The following is an 18291-nucleotide window of genomic DNA, read 5'->3' as shown; positions in this document are numbered from 1 at the left end:
GGGGAGGGGCTGGAGGGCTTTCCCTGGAGCTGCACAGACACCAGCTAGGAGGCCACTGCCCATCCCAACGGGACAAGGCAACAGACAGGAGACAGATGGTGCCCTCAGATTCAGGACTGCCTGGTAGGGGAGCATGGAGCCCCCGAGACAGGAGGAGGATGTACTTTGGAGGAAGATTTGAGGCCATTTAGGGAACATGGTGGTTGGAGGGGTTCCAGGGCACTGTCCAGGGGTCTGCCAGAGCCTTGGGGCTAGAAATCAGGAGAGAGATCGGGGGTAGCAGACAGACAGGGAGTACAAAGGGCACCAGAATGGAAGGGTACATGAGACAGGGTGAGGTGTGTGCAGGAAGTGCCAGGAAGGACACTCAGGGAAGACAAAGCTTTGAGAGTCCCCAGGGGCTCCCCCACTTCCCACTCACTTTATTCCCCGTTGTGGTGTCTGCCTTGGTCTCAGCGCCGAGGCGGTCAAACACAGATGTCCTGTGGAGACCTGGGAGGGAAGCGAGGTCATTAGCCAGTGCCTGGGGGGTGGCCCCTGCAGGCCTAACCCCGGCTGAGCACTGAGCAGACAGGGAGGGGTCATCACGGCCAGCCCAGACCCCAGGAAGCTCTGGTCCAAGCAGGCACACACTGGACCGAGTCAGGTTTTATGTCTATGTTGTCCGCTAACACTGACCTTAACCCCCACACTTCCGGTCAATGGCAAATGTGAGAAGGATCAATTAAAATCGACACTTCCAGTCCTTACCTCTTGGTACCAATTCAAGAAGTGTATGTGCGGGAAGAGTGAGAACTGCTTCATTTCCCTCTTTTGGGGGCCTTGGGCCTCTAAGAGAATCTGATAAATGGTAATACCCTCCCTAACCAACAGTTTGAAGAGCCATCAACAGAAGAAGGTTTACTAGATTACGATAGAGAAGTACTATGGAAACACTGAACAGCCATTAAAAAGAATGAAGCACATCCATGTGCACTAATGTGAAAAGAGCTCAATAAAACCTTACACAACAATACACACAGGATGAGACTATTTGTGCTTAAAAAGAAAAAAAAAGCTGAGATGTACGTAAACACACAAACAGATGCATTTAAGTTCATGGACGCTGCTCTGGAAAGCCTCACAATACATGTGAGATACAAGAGTTAGAGTTTGTTTTTACTGCCTCTGCATCCACTGAATGTTTTTCCCTGAGAATATATACAATGTTCTAACAGAACGCAGGGCTTCAGCAGGAGTAAAAAATCCACCTGCCAATGCAGGAGACAGAAGACACAAGGGTTCGATTCATGGGTCAGGAAGATCCCCTGGAGAAGGAAATGGCAATCAGCTCCAGTATTCTTGCCTGGAAAATTTCATGGACAGAGGAGCCTGGCGGGCCACAGTCCACGGGGTCGCAAGGAGTCAGATACAGCTGAGCACAAAGGGAACGCTGTAAAGAAGAGCATCTTCATGCCACCAGATAAACTCCAGCTCTGGACTGAATCTGAACCTGACCCCTCTGGCTCATCACGATGGTTCCTACTGTTTGGGGCACTGTCCTCAGCCAGGCATGGTCACTGACTTAGCAGGCAGATCAGCACTGGATCCGTGCCACCGTCCCCCGGGGAAGAGACGCCAGCTGAGGCACCGAGGATCCCTGCTATGCTAACTGCAGGACAAGAGGGCAGAGGTAGTGATGCATCCTTCTCCACTATGGTCACCATTGCTGTCCCCTTGGTCCAAGGCCCTCTGGATCCCCATCAGAGCCTGCTTCTGGGCCAACACCTGTAGAACGTGACCAACCCTGCAAGACGCAGCAAAAGGGAAACACAGTCTCCGCCCTTCCCCAGGCCAGTACCTTTTGCTGCCTGCTGCTGCTCCAGGATCTTCCGGGTCCGGGGGGTGGTGCCTTTGGGCATGTTGATAATGTACTTCCCCTCCATTTCGGCGGTGACCCGGCGCCGCTTGGTGGGAACACTCAGGCTCTCCTCCTCTCGGTGGGCCAGGGCTACTGGGGGAGGGGGTGGTGGTGAGCATCTTCTGGGAGGGAATGTCCACTCGGGGTGGGGGGCTGGACGCCCTGCAAGGGCACACACGTGCCCTTTATCTCCATGCGTTCCCATGACCAGAATCCCTCCTCTTCCCAACCTCCCCTATGGTCACTGACTGAACCACCAAGAAAGTCAGGGGTCTGGGCCCAGTGGGGTTGCAGAAGGCTACGGCTGGCCTCCCGGGCTCTCTGTGGCTCTGACCCTGCCCCCAGCAGGCTTGCCTCCCAGGCCAGCCAGAATACTCTCAGATGGGAAACTGCTGGGTGGTGGACAGGCCATCAAGTTAATGGCTTCACAGGTATGATCATTTGTTAAAAAGCATTCAAGCTATACACTTAAAATGTGTGCATTGTACAAAAGCAAATTACACCTCAACTTACAAAAATAAACAGAATCTCCTCCACTGTGCTGAAGGGAAGAGAACCATCCATCCCAGGCCTCTCATCTTTTCACTACTTTAGGAATGAATCTTAACTTTCTCGCTCATGGCCCACAAACCGAACAATCAGAAGGAGAAGGAGGCGCTTCCAGACACATGTGGCCAAAAGGGAGCACCTGTGATGGAGGTGGACAGGGCGTGACGGGGCTGGGCCTCCCTGGGCCTTGCTTTCCACGTGGGCCAAGATCACTGGGCTGTGGGGGTGGACTCAACAAAGGGAGAAGTGCGTGATGGACAGAAGGCAGGCTTGGAAGCCCAAAGGCCAGTGCCCCACTCTCAGCTCACAAGCTGAGACCTGGAAGACCAGTGGCCAAGCATAAAAGAGTCTATGGAGGAAGAGGGCCCTGGGAGAAGGGGATGTTGGGGCAAAGGCCCCATGATGGGAAGGAGCCTGGAGGGGAATGGAGGCAGCAGGCAAGACATGAACCCACAGGGCCCAGTAAGGCCACGTGGGAAGATGACTTTACTAATGGAACAATAGGAGGCCCTGGAGAGTTCTAGACAAGGGTGGGAAAAGATCAGATGGAAAGTTTTAAAGGATCCCTCTGGTGGCTAAGAGGAAAGGTAGCTTCTTTACCTTTGACCCCAGGCATCAAGCACAGGGCCGGGCACCAGTGCGGGGCTCAGTGACCATCTGTTAAAAAAGACTGAACCACCCATAGTCAACAACACTGTACTGTACACTTAAAGTTTCATGAAGTTTCATGAAGTAGGTAGATCTCATGTTAAGTGTTCTCACCACAATAAAATAAAAATTACACAGACTGAACTGGTCCCTGCGTGAGAACTGCAATGGGCCCACGATGCTCACAGACACCATCTCAAGTGCTTCCAACCATCCGCGGAGGAGGGTAGCGCCAGCCCCCTTCGACAGACGTGGAAGGCGAGACCCCCAGAGGGGCCGTGACCTGACCGAGTCTGAACACTGCGCATACCCCATGGCCCGCACAGCACTTTGAAGGGTCACGGAACACGTCCCCCAGATGCCGTCTGCCCACCCGCAGTGGCCTCCGGCTCCTCCCGCCCCCACCCACATCTCCTCACCGGCAGCCTGGGCGCTCTTTGCTGCCATCTTGTTGGACACGGTGACAGAGATCTTGGAGGTGCTGGTGTCCGGCCGCCTGGGGGGAGTGCCGGGTGGGGAGTCTCGGTTCAAGCTGTTGGTGATCATTCGGGAGGCAGCTGGCAGGAGGAGGAAAGAGGAGAGTCCAGTGAGACGGGGCCCCGGGAAGGGAGGCAGGATGGGGAAGGCCACCTTGGACTGCATGGGCTGTACTGTCAAGACGGGGAGGCCTGGGGAGGGCCTGTCTTCCAGGGACTAGTCCAGCCCTCCCGGCCCAGGGGGCCTTTCCTGAGGCCCAGACCAGATGGTTCTGAGCACCCTTCAGCCATCGGTCACCCAGCCCTGTGCTGAGTTCTTCCCTCCCCTCCCCCACAGCCTTGCTTTCCTCTAGGACCTTCCTCCTCCAGAAAGCACACACCTTCTCGGGGTGCCTGCTATCATCTGCTGTCTGGCTGGCTCACAGCTCCCCCAGTACCAATGGGCCTGCTCTGTCTCTTCCTTCAGGTCTCCTCTCAGACTCAGCCTCCTCAGAGAAAACTTCCCTGACTGCCCTCTCAACCGCTACCACTTCTACCCTACACTATTCTTTTTCTTCAGAGTCCATATTTCCGTTGGATGTGCATGCATGCTCAGTCACTTCAGTTGTGTCTGACACTATGCAATGCTATGGACTGTAGCCCGCCAGGCTTCTCAGTCCATGGGATTCTCCAGGCAAGAATACCAGAATGGGAAGCCATGTCCTCCTCCAGGGGATCTTTCCAACCCAGGGATTGAACCCACGTCTCCTGCGACTCCTGCATTGCAGGAGGGTTCTTTACCCACTGAGCCACCAGGGAGGCCCATTACTGCTGGACATTCAAGTACATTTATCTGTCTACTGGCAGACTCTCCCATGAGACTGCAAGACTCAAGAGGAGATTCTGTTTGTTGCTGTGTCCTCAGCTTCACAGGGCTTCCAGAATAAACATCTACTGAGGAGATGAACAGGGTCACCGAACCTCCCAACGCCCCTGGCAGACAGGCTCTGCTGCAAACCAACTTCAAAGACGAGGAGACTAGGGGGACTCAGGGAGGAGGGTCCAGCGGGGGCCCTGGTCAATGTGGGAGTGCCTTCAGCTGGGCTGGTACAAGAAAATCGGTGACCTCCCTTGGAGGTGGGGAGCAGTCTCGGGCACCCGGTCTCCTGTGGAGCAGGAGAAGGGGTGTCCCAGGTTGCGAGATGGGCTACAGAGAGCAGACTGGAGGGCCAGCTCTAGCCTGGGAAGGAGAGGCCAGCTCTAGCCTGCTCCAGGTGCAGTTGCCACTAGCTTCAGGGGAGGGTTTCCTGAGCTCCTGGGGGAGCCCTGCAGGGGAGGGGGCAGCAGGGGTCTTCATGATACCACTGCTTGCTGAGTAGGCCTAGGAATACCCCCCACAATGGCTTTCAGACTTTGCTACTTTGTCCTACCTACCCCTCCCCAAAAGTTCTGTTTTCCTGCAGTGTGCCACCTCTCAAAGCCTCCTGAAATCCTTCATGATGACCCTCAACACAGGATTATAATTTTCTACTGCTTGGTTGTTTTTAACTATAACTACAGTATACAGAAAAATCCATCAAAGCTACACAGTCCGTTTAACATCAATTTTCATAAACCAGGACTTTCCTAGTGGTCCAGTGGTTAAGAGTGGCTTCCACTGTAGGGGTCATGGGTTTGATCCCTTGTCAGGGAACTAAGGGAGTGTGGGTGGGTGTGTGTGCTTGTGTGTGTAACTTAAGTGAATTACTTTGCTGCACACCTGAAACTAACACAACACTGTCAATCAAGTATATTTCAATAAAAAATTTTTTTAAACTTTGGTTCAGAAGATCAGTTTCTCATTATCAATAAGTGCACAAGTATGATTTGAAGTACTAAAATGCGAAAGTGTTAAAAATAAAATAAATTTTGCAAAAGGTGACCTCTTACTCTGAAAAGAAATCAACTACTTTGAAATAAATTTTTTTTTAATGTGTGTTTACATCAGTTTGGGGGAAGACTGTTAAGCAGCAAAGGCTAATCAATATGTACGTATGTATGTATGTCAATTTTTTCAAGTGTCACACCGCTAAAAAATCGGAAGTATAAATACAGTCAATTCTTATCATTCAGATTCTGTATTTATAAATTGGCATATTTACAATTTATTCATAACCTCAAAACCAGTACTTGTGGGGCTCTGTGGTCATTTACAGACAGGCACAGGGAGGCAAAAAGCCTGAGTTGCCTAATGCACATTTCCAACTGAGGTCAAACAAGGCGACACTTTGCCTTCCTGCCGTAGCTCTCACATAGTAAACAAGTCTGTTTAGTGCTACCACCTATTTATGGTCTCCTCAGCGTTATTTTCACATCTTTGTGTTTTTGTTAGTGATTCTGCTGTTTGAAATGGTCCCCAAACCTGGTGATAAGACGCTGTGTAGTGTCCTAAGTTCAAGAAGGCTGGGATGTGCTTTATGGAAAAAATATGTGTGTTGGATAAGCTTCATTCAGGCATGAGTTTTAGTGCTGTGGGCTGTGAGTTCACTGTCAATGAATCAACAATATATATTAAATCAGGTGTTTTAAAACAGAAACACACATAAAATAAGGTTGTATGTTGGTCAGATGATGAAGATGTTGTGACCAGAAGCTTGCAGGAACCTGACCCCACATTGCCCTGGGAGCAGTGACTCAGTAGTCACTGACTCAATGCTCCCAGCGGCTTTGCAGAATGGAACAACCACGAATGAAAATCAATTGTCTGCACAGTCACTCTCTACCCCATTTACCTTCCCCAAGAGAAGAGAGCCTCGGACGGCTTTGCTTCCACCTTTGCAAAGTCCAGGTGTGTCCCCTTCACTATAGACTGCAGGAGTGAAGGAAAGAGGCCTGAACAGACAGCACTCACCGCTAGAGGCGCCTCGACGAATCTCGCCTGGGAGGGTGCTGGGGCTGCCAGGCACCGACTCAGTGGCAGCTCTGCACATGTCCTGTAAAGAAAACAGGTGCCTGGGGTTACCATGGGGATGGGATGTGAGGCGGAGGAAAAGGGGACCCAGATATCTGAGCAAAATTGAGGGGGATCAGAGCCTGAGCTGTTAGAGAAGAGACTTCAAAACACTTCACTCCCACTGACAAGTTTTATGGACTGTAGTCCACCAGGCTCCTCATTTCATTGGAATTCTCCAGGCAAGAATACTGGAGTGAGTTGCCACGCCCTTCTCCAGGGGATCTTCCTGACCCAGGGACTGAATCTACGTCTCTTTTGTCTCCTGCATTGGCAGGCAAGTCCTCTACCACTAGCACCACCTGGGAAGCCCAAGTTATAACAAAGCACCAGACAAACCCAAACTGGGGTACAAGCTACAGAACACCTGCGCAGTACTCTACAAAACTGTGAAGGTCATCTAAAACTTGGGAAGATCAGGAAACTGTCCCAAATCAAAAGAGACTAAGGAGACATATGAAGTAAATGCCATGTGGTATCCCAAAGGAGAAAAAGGACATTAGTGGAAAAACGGATGAAACCCAGATAGTCTGTAGCTTAGTTAATAACAGCAAGTGCATATGCTGTCACTCAGTCGTGTCTGACTCTCTGTGACCCCATGGACTGTAGCCCGCCAGGCTCCTCTGTCCTTGGAATCTTCCAGGCAAGAACACTGGAGTGGGTTGCTATTATCTTCTCCAGGGGATCTTCCTGACCCAGAGATGGCACTCACATCCCCTGCACTGGCAGGTGGATTGTTTACCAATTGTACCACCTGGGAAGCCCAATAACAGCATAGTAATGTTTCTTTCTTAACTTTGACAAATGTGTCATGGCTATGAAACATGTTAACATTAGGGAAAGCTGGGTGAAGGAAATACAGAAACTTCGTGTACTACTGTTGCAACTTTTCTACCAATCCAAAATCAGTCTCAAATTTAAAGGTTTAAAGAAAAGAACACATTTTGCTCTGTGACCTCTAGGATGACTCAGAGAGCATCCCTGGCTTGAGAAAGCCCTCGATGCAGGGTCCTGTCCAGGATGATGGCAGATGAAAGCCTGGCCCTGGAATGCAGAAACCCTCTAAAAGTAATGAGAAAAATCCCAGTGACCAGCACGTGGTAAGTGGAGTGCTTGAGAGCACAGCTCTGCGTAAGCCTCCTTTACTAGGGAAAGGAGTCAATAAGCTGGTGATGTGTATAAAGGATGAAGACAGGGACTGGCAGGCCATGGCAAGAGCCTGGTAAGTGCTAATGATCACAGCTAAAGCAACTCTTCACTCCAGGCCTGGCACTTGGTGCCATATACACTGTCCGGTGGACGGCCACAGAGACCCCACTCAGAAAGGGTGAGTGAAAGGCCTGTTTCAGTGACTAGGGGAGGTGAAATCACTAGTCCAAGGTGACTGTCAACAGAAAGCCCAAGAACGGAACCACCATGCTGTTGGCCAAGTCACCGTGTCCCATCTCAGAAGCTCCTATTTTGGGGACAGAGAAGAGTCACGCTAAGAATAACTATGATGAGGAAAGGAAAAACTAACAGTAATAATAATACTTACAGAGAGCCCTTAACGAGGCCCTGCTGTGTACACTGTGCTAGGGCTTTATGTAACTTAATATTTACAATCCCCCTGCAAAACAGGTTTGCCGATGTGTATTCTACAAGTGGAGAAAGTAAGGTTCAGAGAGGTTAGGCAATGTGCCCCATGTCACACAGCAAGCAGTGGAACCTACCTTGGAATCCAGGTATGCCTATCTTTGCTTCCAAGCCTCTGATTGGTTCTACCACCAGCCCGCCATCCCACCCTAAACCCAGAAACAGAGGCATCAAGCAGAGAGCCCACCTGGCGATGCACCACTTTGGCATGCTTGAGGATGGCAATGATGTCGCCCACCACGGTCACGCCCAGCTCGTTCATGATTTCCTTGTTGAGGTCCAGCAGCATGCTCTTCTGGATTCTGCAGGGAAGGGTCACAAGTGAGTCGAGGTGGGTGGGCCGGCCTGCTCCCTAACTCCCCTCGTTTCCCCAAGGTCAGCCCTTTCCCCTTAGCAGCCTTACCTATTATCCACAAACATCACGGCGTAATTGACAGCAGGTCCTGGAGGAATGCCGGCTTCCTTAAAGAACTGGATCCACTCGGAAGTGGCTGGGGGCGTGGAGGTGTAGACAGGGCTTATTATTCCCATGATTCTCCTTAGAGGACAGCACCAGCAAAACCACAACAGCAGCAGCTCCCACAAATTAAATGCTTATCAAATGCCAGGCCCTGAGCACTCCATATAGATGACAGAACTAAGCTGGCCTCCCAGCTCTGTGAATTCAGCAGCACTGACACTTGTGCCATTGAAGAAACTCTACTTGGCTGATGAGGAAACTGAGGCAGGGAGAGGCTGGGCACCTGGCCCCAGGCCACACTGCTAACAAGAAGCAGACTTCCCAAGCTCCTGTGCTCCTGGATTGCCCTTCTCCTCACAACTCTGCCCTGCCTGAAGCATGACCTCCAGCAACCATTGTACCCCAGCCTTGGCCAATGACTGGGGGCGGTAGGGAGTCAGGACTCTGGGCTCTCCACCCAGGTCTCCATCAGCAGGTGCAGGCCCAGAGGATGACAGGATCCACAGGTGGGTGGAAGGAAGGTTTGCACAGCTGGCCTCCGGGTGTCAGCAAGCATCTCCGCTACAACACATATACACACACAGGAGCAGCCCAGCCTCAGAAAGGAGGTCATGAGCACAGGCCTTGGAGTGTGGGTTGGAATCCTGGCTTTGCCATCTCCCAGAAAAAGGACTCTGGGGAAGGTAGCACTTGGTGCTCAGTCTCCTCTAGGGTCATATATTCCACAAGTGTGTACTGAGAAGTTGGCACACACCAGGTCCCGCTCTAGGCACTGGGGATACTGCAGGGCCGAGTCCCTTCCCTCAGGGAGCAGACACTCTAGTGTTAAGAGCACTGACGTCCTGGGTCATCGTGCAGACTAAAGAGAAAGGGCAGAGAAAGGGCTCGAAATGGCACAAGGCCCAGAGGATGGCCTCCCCCACGGCAGCGTGATGGTGATGACGCCACCACTAGACATGGAGCCTAGACCAGGCAGACTCCATCCATGCAACTTCACTGTTTCCAAAGTTCTTTCTTGGCCTCTTGGGTGTGACCTTCAAAATGACCCTGACCACTCAGGCCAGGTGTCAGAGAAGATCATTGGTTCCAAGTAGAATTTTTTTTCTCATATTTTAGTATCTCGGAAACTAGGGTTGACTTCACAATTGATGGTGTGCCACAATTTAATTAGCAACATTTTTTTTTTAAGTCTTTCTCATGGTACATAATGGTACATCCAAAACTCCACGCTATTTTTTAAAAAGGAGAAATTTGGTGTTACTCTAGTCAAGGCTATGGTTTTTCCAGTGGTCATGTATGGATGTGAGAGTTGGACTGTGAAGAAAGCTGATCGCCGAAGAATTGATGCATTTGAACTGTGGTGCTGAAGAAGACCCTTGAGAGGCCCTTAGACTGTAAGGAGATCCAACCAGTCCATTCTAAAGGAGATCAGTCCTGGGTGTTCATTGGAAGGACTGATGCTAAAGCTGAAACTCCAATACTTTGGCCACCTCATGCGACGAGTTGACTCACTGGAAAAGACTCTGATCCTGGGAGGGATTGGGGGCGGGAGGAGAAAGGGACGACAAAGAATGAGATGGCTGGATGGCATCACCGACTCGATGGACATGAGTTTGAGTGACCTTCGGGAGTTGGTGATGGACAGGGAAGCATGGCGTGCTGTGATTCACGGGGTCACAAAGAGTCGGACACGACTGAGCGACTGAACTGAACTGACTGAACTGATGCCCATTTTGCTGATAAGACAACTGAGGCTCAGAGCAGGGCAAGTGACAGTCTGGATGAGACACCGCGTGGAGGGTGGTGGGGGTCTCAGGCACATCCTCTCCCAAGGAGGCCCCTGCCCACCCAGCACAGGTCAGTCTCCCCAGGCCTGCGGCAAGTGAGGCGCTCACAGCCTCAGGACTTCTACCAGCCCTGAGGAGAGGACAGACGTTTTTCTTCTTTACATAAGCACTTTCCATCTGTCAAGACATGGGGGGGCCTGGGTTCCTTTAGCCAAAAGCAGGCAGCTTTGTCTAAGTATCAAAAACTACCACGTAATAGTTCCATTCATGTGAAATGTCCAGAAGTGGTAAATCTATGGCGATCTATAGGGATAGAAAATAGAATAGCAGCTGCCAGGGACTGGAGTGGGAAAGCAGGGGGGAGGGGGGAGTGGCTGCTAATGGGTATTTGGGAACTGGGGGGAGTGAGGAAAATATTTTGAAATTGATTGTGGGGATGGATGCACAAATCTACAAACACAGATTTTAAAAACCACTGGATTTCCCTGGTGGTCCAGCGGTTAAGAATCCACCTGTCAACGCAGGGGACACCTATTCGATCCCTGGTCTGGGAAGATTCCACATGCCATAGAGCACCTAAGCCCATGGAGCACAACTGCTGAGCCTCTACTCCAGAGCCTGCAAACCGCAACTACTGAAGGCGTGTGCCCTGGAGCCCGTTCTCCGCAACAAGAGAGTAGCCCCCACTCGCAGCAACTGGAGAAAACCCACAAGACACAGCACAGCCAAAAAGAAAACAAAAAAACAAAACAACCCAATGAGTTGTATGAAATGTGAACTGTATCTCAACTAAGCTGTTATTAGGGGAAAAGGAAACACCACACAGGTTGGAGGTAGCCAGTTGCCTGAAGTGAAGTCCAGGAACTGCAAGAGACCCCGTGTCCAGCCTTCATCATCATTTTGTGTCCTATGAAGGAGGAAAACCTGCTGCCGGTTAAATGGTCATAAGCACCAGCTGTAAGATGCACCCCTGTTTCAGAAATATTAATACAGGCCACAGTGTGTGTCTGGGACTCAAACGGGTGGCTTGCTGTTCACACCAGAAGACAGGCACTAGAATATTCCTAGCAGCTAGTCTCACAATCCAGAAAGAGTATCCACCGACAATAGCACTGACAAAGAAACGACAATCGAGAGCTCACACAGTCAGTACTATGGAGCAGTGTAAAGCAAGAACTACAGGGAATTCTCTGGCAGTCCAGGGGTTAAGACTTCCCCTTCCACTGCAGGGGATGCAAGACAGACCCCTGGTTAGGGAGCTAGGTTCCCACATGCCTCCTGGCCAGAAAAAGAAAGCATTAAAACAGAAGCAATATTGTAACAAATTGTTTTAAAAAAAGAAAGAACTAGGCTACACACAGCAGCAGAGATGACTCTCCTGCACTGTGCTGAGCAACAGTAGCCAGATACAAAAGAACACAAGGCAAGGCAGGATTTCCTTCATGTAAATTCAAAACCAAGTCTGCAGGAACGTTTTCATTAGTGGTAGGACTATAAAGAAAGGTAAGGAGAGAAGACAGTGGTAGATTCCATCTGAAGGAGGGAGGTGGTGTGACTGGGGTGGAGCCTTGAGGTGGGCAGGCAATATTTAGTTCTCGACCTGGATGGTTAGATGGGTGGAGGCTTTTTTAAAACCTTTCTTATTGAACTATAAGGTACACTCACAAAAGTGTACACAAGTCGATAGATTTTCATAAACCAACACACCCATGTAATCAACACCCAGATCCATTTCCAACATTCTAGAAGCATACCCCGGCCTCCCATTCCCTCCCTGCCTCCCACGGACAATAAACACCTTCCAGCAGCACAGAGTGACTGTGCCTGCTTCTGCATTTGATTGTTTTGACCATGTCGTGCAGCAGGTGGGAACCTTAGTTCCCTGACCAGGGATCAAACCCATGCTCCCTGTGTTGAAAATGCAGTCTTAACCACTGGGCCACCACGGAGGTCCCCTCCTGTGCTTTATGTCAATGGAATCAAAAAGGATGTACTCAGACATTTGCTTTCTAATTGCTCTCATGATCACACAAATATGTTTTACATACTTCTCTATATGTTCAAATGTCCAAAAATTTAAAAGCGACTAGCTAATAATCTCTGTGCTTTGGCAATCCCCAAGTACCAAGTTTAAAGAGAATTTGATAAAGCTCATGAGAATAGTAACAGCTAACATTTGCTGAGAACTAAGCCCAAGGCTTTACATGCAATCACCTCCTTAATACTTACAACGTCCCAGAATGTTATGATCTCCATTTTACAGGTGAGAAAATTAAGGCTCTGAGAGGTCACGTGGGCGACCTGCTGGACTCCAGAACCCGAGTTCTGTATGGCCATAGTATGTTGTCAGGAGGCCAGGATAGCAGAGAGGAGGCAGTCGGCCCTAAGCAGGCCTGGCCCTGCCTCCAGGTTCCTCAGAGCACAGCTGTTCCTGCCAGTGACTGGCCCTCCCTCCCCAACCCAGCCCCCCCATTAAGGTCATGCTTCAAAAAGGGGGAGAGGGGACCCTTGAGAGAAGACTCACCCATAGTCACTGAGACCATTGTCTCCCAGGCCTTCACGCCGCTCCCTGGAGCCTACAAAAGAGGACAAGGGGAGAGTGCTCATGAGCCACCACCAGCTAAGTGTCTGTCCGTCTCTTGCTGCCTGCCTGTCTGTCTGCCTGCCAGAAGAGAGTTCCTGGGCTGGGGGCTCACAGCCCAGGAATAGCCTGGACAGCTGGCAGGAAGTCAGCCTGGGGCAGAGCTGTCACTGCAGAGATCACTCCTGCCTGGGATAAGGCCCAGGGACAGCAAATGTCCACAGCTCCATCCCCACACACCTCCCAAGTTTCTGGCTTGAAAAGAGAGGGACAGAAAAAAGACCCTCCCTGGCCCAAGACCTTAACCATAAATACCCATTCATTCATTCGAAAACTCTCTCCTGAAAACCTACCGGGTGTGAGGTACTGTTCTAGGGGTCGGGAATACAGAGGTGAATAAAAAACTGGAGCCTGGCCTCTATGTGGTGACACGGTTAGAAAATAACAAGCAAACCAGCTGACAGTGTCGTGTGTTAGAAAGCCTTCAGTGTCATGGAGAAAACACGGAGGGCCCAGGAAGCGAGGGCTTACAATTCTAAATAGATGGTTGGGGAAGGGTTCTATTTTTTTTTTTTTTTAGTTTCTTAAAACACTTTTTGGCCCCACCACACAGCATTTGAGATCTTAGTTTCTGGACCAAGGATCGAACCCATGCCCCCTGCAGTGGAAGTGCAAAGTCTTATCCACTGGACCGCCAGGGAAGTCCCCAGGAGGAGCTCTCCAAAGTGACATTTAAGAGACCGAAAGAGGTGGGGGAGTGAGCCATGCAGTTTTAGAGAGGAAGAGTGTTCCAGGAGAAGGTACAGCAAGTTCAGCGCCCTGAGCCAGAAGCCCATCTGGCATGTCCGTGGGGCAGCCAGGAGCCCGCAGGGACCATCCAGGGAGCGAGGAGGTGAGTGAGAGCAGCCAGGGACAAAGAGGCGGAGCTCCACTCAGGAGCGCCTGGGGCAGAAATGCAAAACCAGTGTTTACTTGGGTAAGTTCAGCGGGTGCCAGAAAGACACATGACATATGAGCACCAATGGAGACCTTCTCCTGCACGTGAACAGCAGGGCTGAAACAGAACGAAAAGAAATCACTTCCTCACCCGATCCGCCACTACCTGACTCAAGAACCCCCGTGTCCCACACTGCCCTGCCCTGGCCGCCCTCTCCCCCTACACTGCTCCCCTACACTCATGCCAGCCCCCAGTTCTGACTCGTGTCCCCCTCCACCACCTACAAGGTGCACAAGACCCACTGTCCAGCCCCTCTCTGTGGACCATCACCTACCACCTGTCCCTTCCTACACACTATTTTGATGGTATCGCGGTGATGGTACTCTGCGGGACTTCCCTGGTGATCTAGTGGTTAAGATTCCACCTTCCAAAGCAAGGGATGTGGGCTCGATCCCTGGTCGAGGAACAAAGATCTCACATGCTGCGGGGCAACTAAACCCCAGTGCCAGGGGCAACTAAACCGGAACGCCACAACTAGAGAGGCCTGCACACCATAAGGAAGAGCCTGCACACCATAAGGAAGAGCCCGCGCAGCCAAAAATAAAGGGGGGTGGGGAGGGTGCTTCCCTGGTGGCTCAGTAGTAAAGACTCCGCCTGCCAATGCAGGAGACATGGACCTGATCCCTGATCCAGGAAGATCTCACATGCCACGAAGCAACTAAGCCCATGCACCACAACTATTCAGCCTGTGCTCTGGAGCCCAGAAACCACAACTACTGAACCCACGCGCACGAGACCCCCTGCTCCGCCACACGAGAAGGCTCTACAATGAGAAGCCCGTGTACCACAACCAAAGAGCAGCCCCCGCTCATCGCAACTAGAGAAAGCCTTGTGCAGCAACAAAGACCCAGCACGGCAAAAACCAAAAATACATAAACAAACAAAATTTTTTAAAAAGTAAAGACTCTGGAACCAGACTTGCAGGGTTCAAATCTGGCTCTGCCACTTACTAGCTGTGTGACCTTGCTAAGCAATTCACCAGTCGGGCCTCAGTGTCCCCATCTGTACACCAGGATGGCACACACGTGACTTACCCCAGAGGACTGCTGTGGGACTAGATGGATTTCCATCCATAAAGCACCTGAGAGTGCAGGTGCATGCTACGTACTCTAGGAGTGCTGGCTCTTCTCATCCCCCAGGCCTCCCGCTCCAGCCTTCCCTCCAACACCCAAGGGCTTTGCGGGCCACCCACTCTTCACACAGAATGTCACCTGTGTCTTGCATGCTTGCTTCTCCTATCCTCCTAGCAAGCTCTCCATCACTCGGCATGCCTGCCACCTGCTTTGTGATGTCTTCCCAAAGTCCCCAGGGTGAGGCTCTCTCCTCCACCCTCAACTAGGATGAGGAACATGACCACAGGCCTCACTTGATCCCGTACCTGGCTCCTAAGATGCCCTTTCCCTTCGGGATGTTACCACTGGACAAGGACAACGAACCCAGCATCTCTCAAAGAGCTAGGCCTGAAGGAGACTTCAGTAAGCCGGACAGAACGACAACATTGCACATACCAAGCACTAACAATTCACCAGGAATGGTGCCAGGTATCACACCAACGCCTCACAACCTCATGAGTGAGGACTATCATTAGCCACATTTTAATCAATGGGGGAAAAAAAAAACTGACTCATTGTGGTATAGTCACTTGCCAAATGCCACATCAAGCCAGAGCATTACTGGGATTCAAAAACAAAAACAAGTTATCCCTGATTCCAGTGCCCATGCAGCAGCTCCTGATGAGCGTTCATGTGCCCAGCACCGCTTACGAACACACCGCAGTGCCTCCTCACCACCACCTGCGGTAGAAAGTAAAAACAATCTCTAAGTTACAGGGGACAGTGGCAGGCCTGAGGTCACACAGCAAGCAACTGAGGGGCCAGGATGTGAACCCCGTCAGTCCACTGGTCAAGAGATTACTCTGAGTTGGGCACTGAGGTCTGTCTCAGCAAAGTTTCAGTTAATACTTACTAGAAGCTTTAAGGTACTGGTATCCTCCCTGGTGACTCAGTGGTAAAGAATCTGCCTGCAATGCAGGAGACTCGGGTTTGATCCCTGGGTCGGGAAGATCCTCTGAAGGAGGAAACGGCAACCCACTCTAGTATTCTTGCTTGGGAAATCCCATGGACAGAGGAGCTTGGCAGGCTACAGTCTGTGGGGTCACAAAAGAGTCATACACGACTGAGCAACTGAACAATAGCAATATCCTTCCACTACAGCTGCAGAATTCCCCGCTAGACTCAATCTTCTCTCTCCACCATTAAAAATCTATCTCCCACGCTGACTTTCTGAACAGGGAAAATTATATAACATTAACAATAATAGAAAAATGACAGCTCCCCAAAATTCAAGTAATTACCATGCACCAGATTCCCTATGCTCAGCCCTTACAAGGCCTGCCTCCAAAACTCTATCTTACCACTTCCTAACCCTGACTCTGAGGCAAGCGGTTTAACCTTTCTGGATCGCACTTCCTTCAACTGTAAAATAAGAATGATAGGAATTATTGTACATCAACTATACTCAAAAATTAAAAAAAAAAAAGGATAGGTGTATCTATTTTTAAAGTGCTTAGTGGGGTTAAGAGTTCCTAAATGCCAAGCTGTTAGAACGATGCTCAGTAGGTTTTGTACGTGTGCATTAAATAAAATAAGTACATCTTCAGTGAGTCAGGAAAAGGGTAGGACAATCACTAAGCCAAGACCATCATATGCCAAGTGTGAGTTGAAAACAGAGTATAACTTGACAGGATCCATGAGACCTGACAGCATGGAATCACAAAAATACAAGTCATTCCTTTTTCAATTCTTTCCTTTTCTATCTACAATGTAATAAACCATTCTGCTTCCACTGGAGTTCAGGCTAAGTTCTCCATTTCACAGCCAAGCAATGTTAGTTTTTCATTAGAAAAGCAATACAAATTTTCCTTCTCAAATGAACTGACTGGAGAAAAATGAATCAGTGCTTTCAAAGAAAAAGGAAAGCCTAATACTACAGGATTCAGCAAAATCTGACAAACAGTAAGTGGCAGGATGTCGATTTGCCTAGCTGCAGATTCAAAGTCTTTCCTATCACGAAGGACTCTGAGCTTCTTCCTCTTCTCTACTTCCTTGCTAGTCTCATCTACACCAATGACTCTGGGAATCATTATGTCGTTATTGTTTAGTCACTAAGTCACATCCCACTCTCTGCGACCCCACGGACATCAGCGCACCAGGCTTCCCTGTCCTTCACTATCTCCTGTAGTTTGCTCAGATTCATGTCCATTGAACTGGTGATGCTATCAAACTACCTCATCTTCTGCCGCCCTCTTCTCCTTTTGCCTTCAATCTTTCCCAGAGTCAGAGTCTTTTTCAGTGAGTTGGCTCTTCACATCAGATGGCCAAAGTACTGGAGCTTCAGCTTTAGCATCACTCCTTCCAATGAATATTCAGGGTTGATTTCTTTACAGTCCAAGGGACTCTCAAGAGTTTTCTCCAGCACCACAACTGGAAGGTATCAATTCTTCAGCGCTCAGCCTCCTTTATGGTCCAACACTCACATCCATATATATGGCTACTGAAAAAACCATAGCTTTGACTATAGGGACCTAAATACTTAATAGGTGTCTGCTATGATCAGTATTATTATTATAATCCAGATCTATTTATTGAGCTTCTGCTCTACACCGTCAGGCACTATGCTGAGGACTTTACACGCACATTTCATCAGCATCCTCACAATAACTCTATGATATGATGAAAGGATTATTAGCCTTCATCCTATAGGCGAAGAAAACGAAGTTCAGATAAGGGAAGGCACAGGTCCGCTACCACAATGTGTAGCTTAGGGCTTGAACTGAAATCTGTTGGCTCCCAATTTCACACTCCCACACCCTGATCTTCCGTGTCAAACACAAACATCATCAACAATACTAACAATAATAGTATAGCAAAGAAGTGTGCAGTGTGCCAGGAGCTGAGCTAGGGCTCCGATTGCACGAGCTGACTTCTCACTCCAATCCATAAAGAGGATGCTATAGTCACATTCTGACCCCCATTCTACAGAGGAGGAAACTGAGATTCAGAGAAAGAAATCGCTTCTCCAGAGCCGCACGGCGGCGCCAGGACTGACCCCGGAATCCCGGGGCGCCATTCATCTCCACCGCATCCAACCCATATCCACCACCCCTGGCCCGCGCCTCACCTGGCCCTCTGGGCCCGCGCCCACTCGCGCCGCCCGCCCTCCCGGCGGCGCCAACTGTCAGACCCACCTCCCTCGGCCCGGCTGCCCGCCCCGGAAGCACCGTTCTCGCCG

At 50.2% G+C, this 18291-nt stretch overlaps 1 protein-coding gene across 9 annotated transcripts in view; it reads right to left on the bottom strand.

The window, feature by feature from the left end:
- C22H19orf47 (chromosome 22 C19orf47 homolog) overlaps positions 1–18288 on the bottom strand; it is a 30890-nt gene extending 12602 nt beyond the window's left edge. For 2 of the 9 annotated variants that reach the window (XM_055412143.2, XM_088830706.1), the window contains exons 1-11: positions 18181–18281; positions 17288–17553; positions 15967–16147; positions 13977–14058; positions 12948–12999; positions 8580–8667; positions 8364–8478; positions 6443–6524; positions 3517–3654; positions 1841–1993; positions 422–492 (exon numbers count right to left, since the gene is read on the bottom strand). In XM_055412143.2, the coding sequence (XP_055268118.2) occupies positions 422–492; positions 1841–1993; positions 3517–3654; positions 6443–6524; positions 8364–8478; positions 8580–8667; positions 12948–12999; positions 13977–14015 (738 nt within the window). In that variant the 5' untranslated portion in view covers positions 14016–14058; positions 15967–16147; positions 17288–17553; positions 18181–18281. Of the gene's footprint in view, positions 1–421; positions 493–1840; positions 1994–3516; positions 3655–6442; positions 6525–8363; positions 8479–8579; positions 8668–12947; positions 13000–13976; positions 14059–15966; positions 16148–17287; positions 17554–18180 lie in introns of all 9 variants that reach the window. The other 7 variants (XM_088830705.1, XM_088830707.1, XM_055412144.2 and 4 more) reach the window with 6 other exon arrangements.
- Between the last annotated feature and the right edge of the window lie 3 nt (positions 18289–18291).

This window comes from Moschus berezovskii, chromosome 22 (assembly GCF_049115385.1).
Source record: "Moschus berezovskii isolate FMDL1 chromosome 22, NW_MosBer_1.0, whole genome shotgun sequence".
Taxonomy (NCBI): Eukaryota; Metazoa; Chordata; class Mammalia; order Artiodactyla; family Moschidae; genus Moschus; species Moschus berezovskii.
The sequence above is the reverse complement of the archived record's forward strand: the minus strand, read 5'-3'. Positions and strand labels throughout refer to the sequence as shown.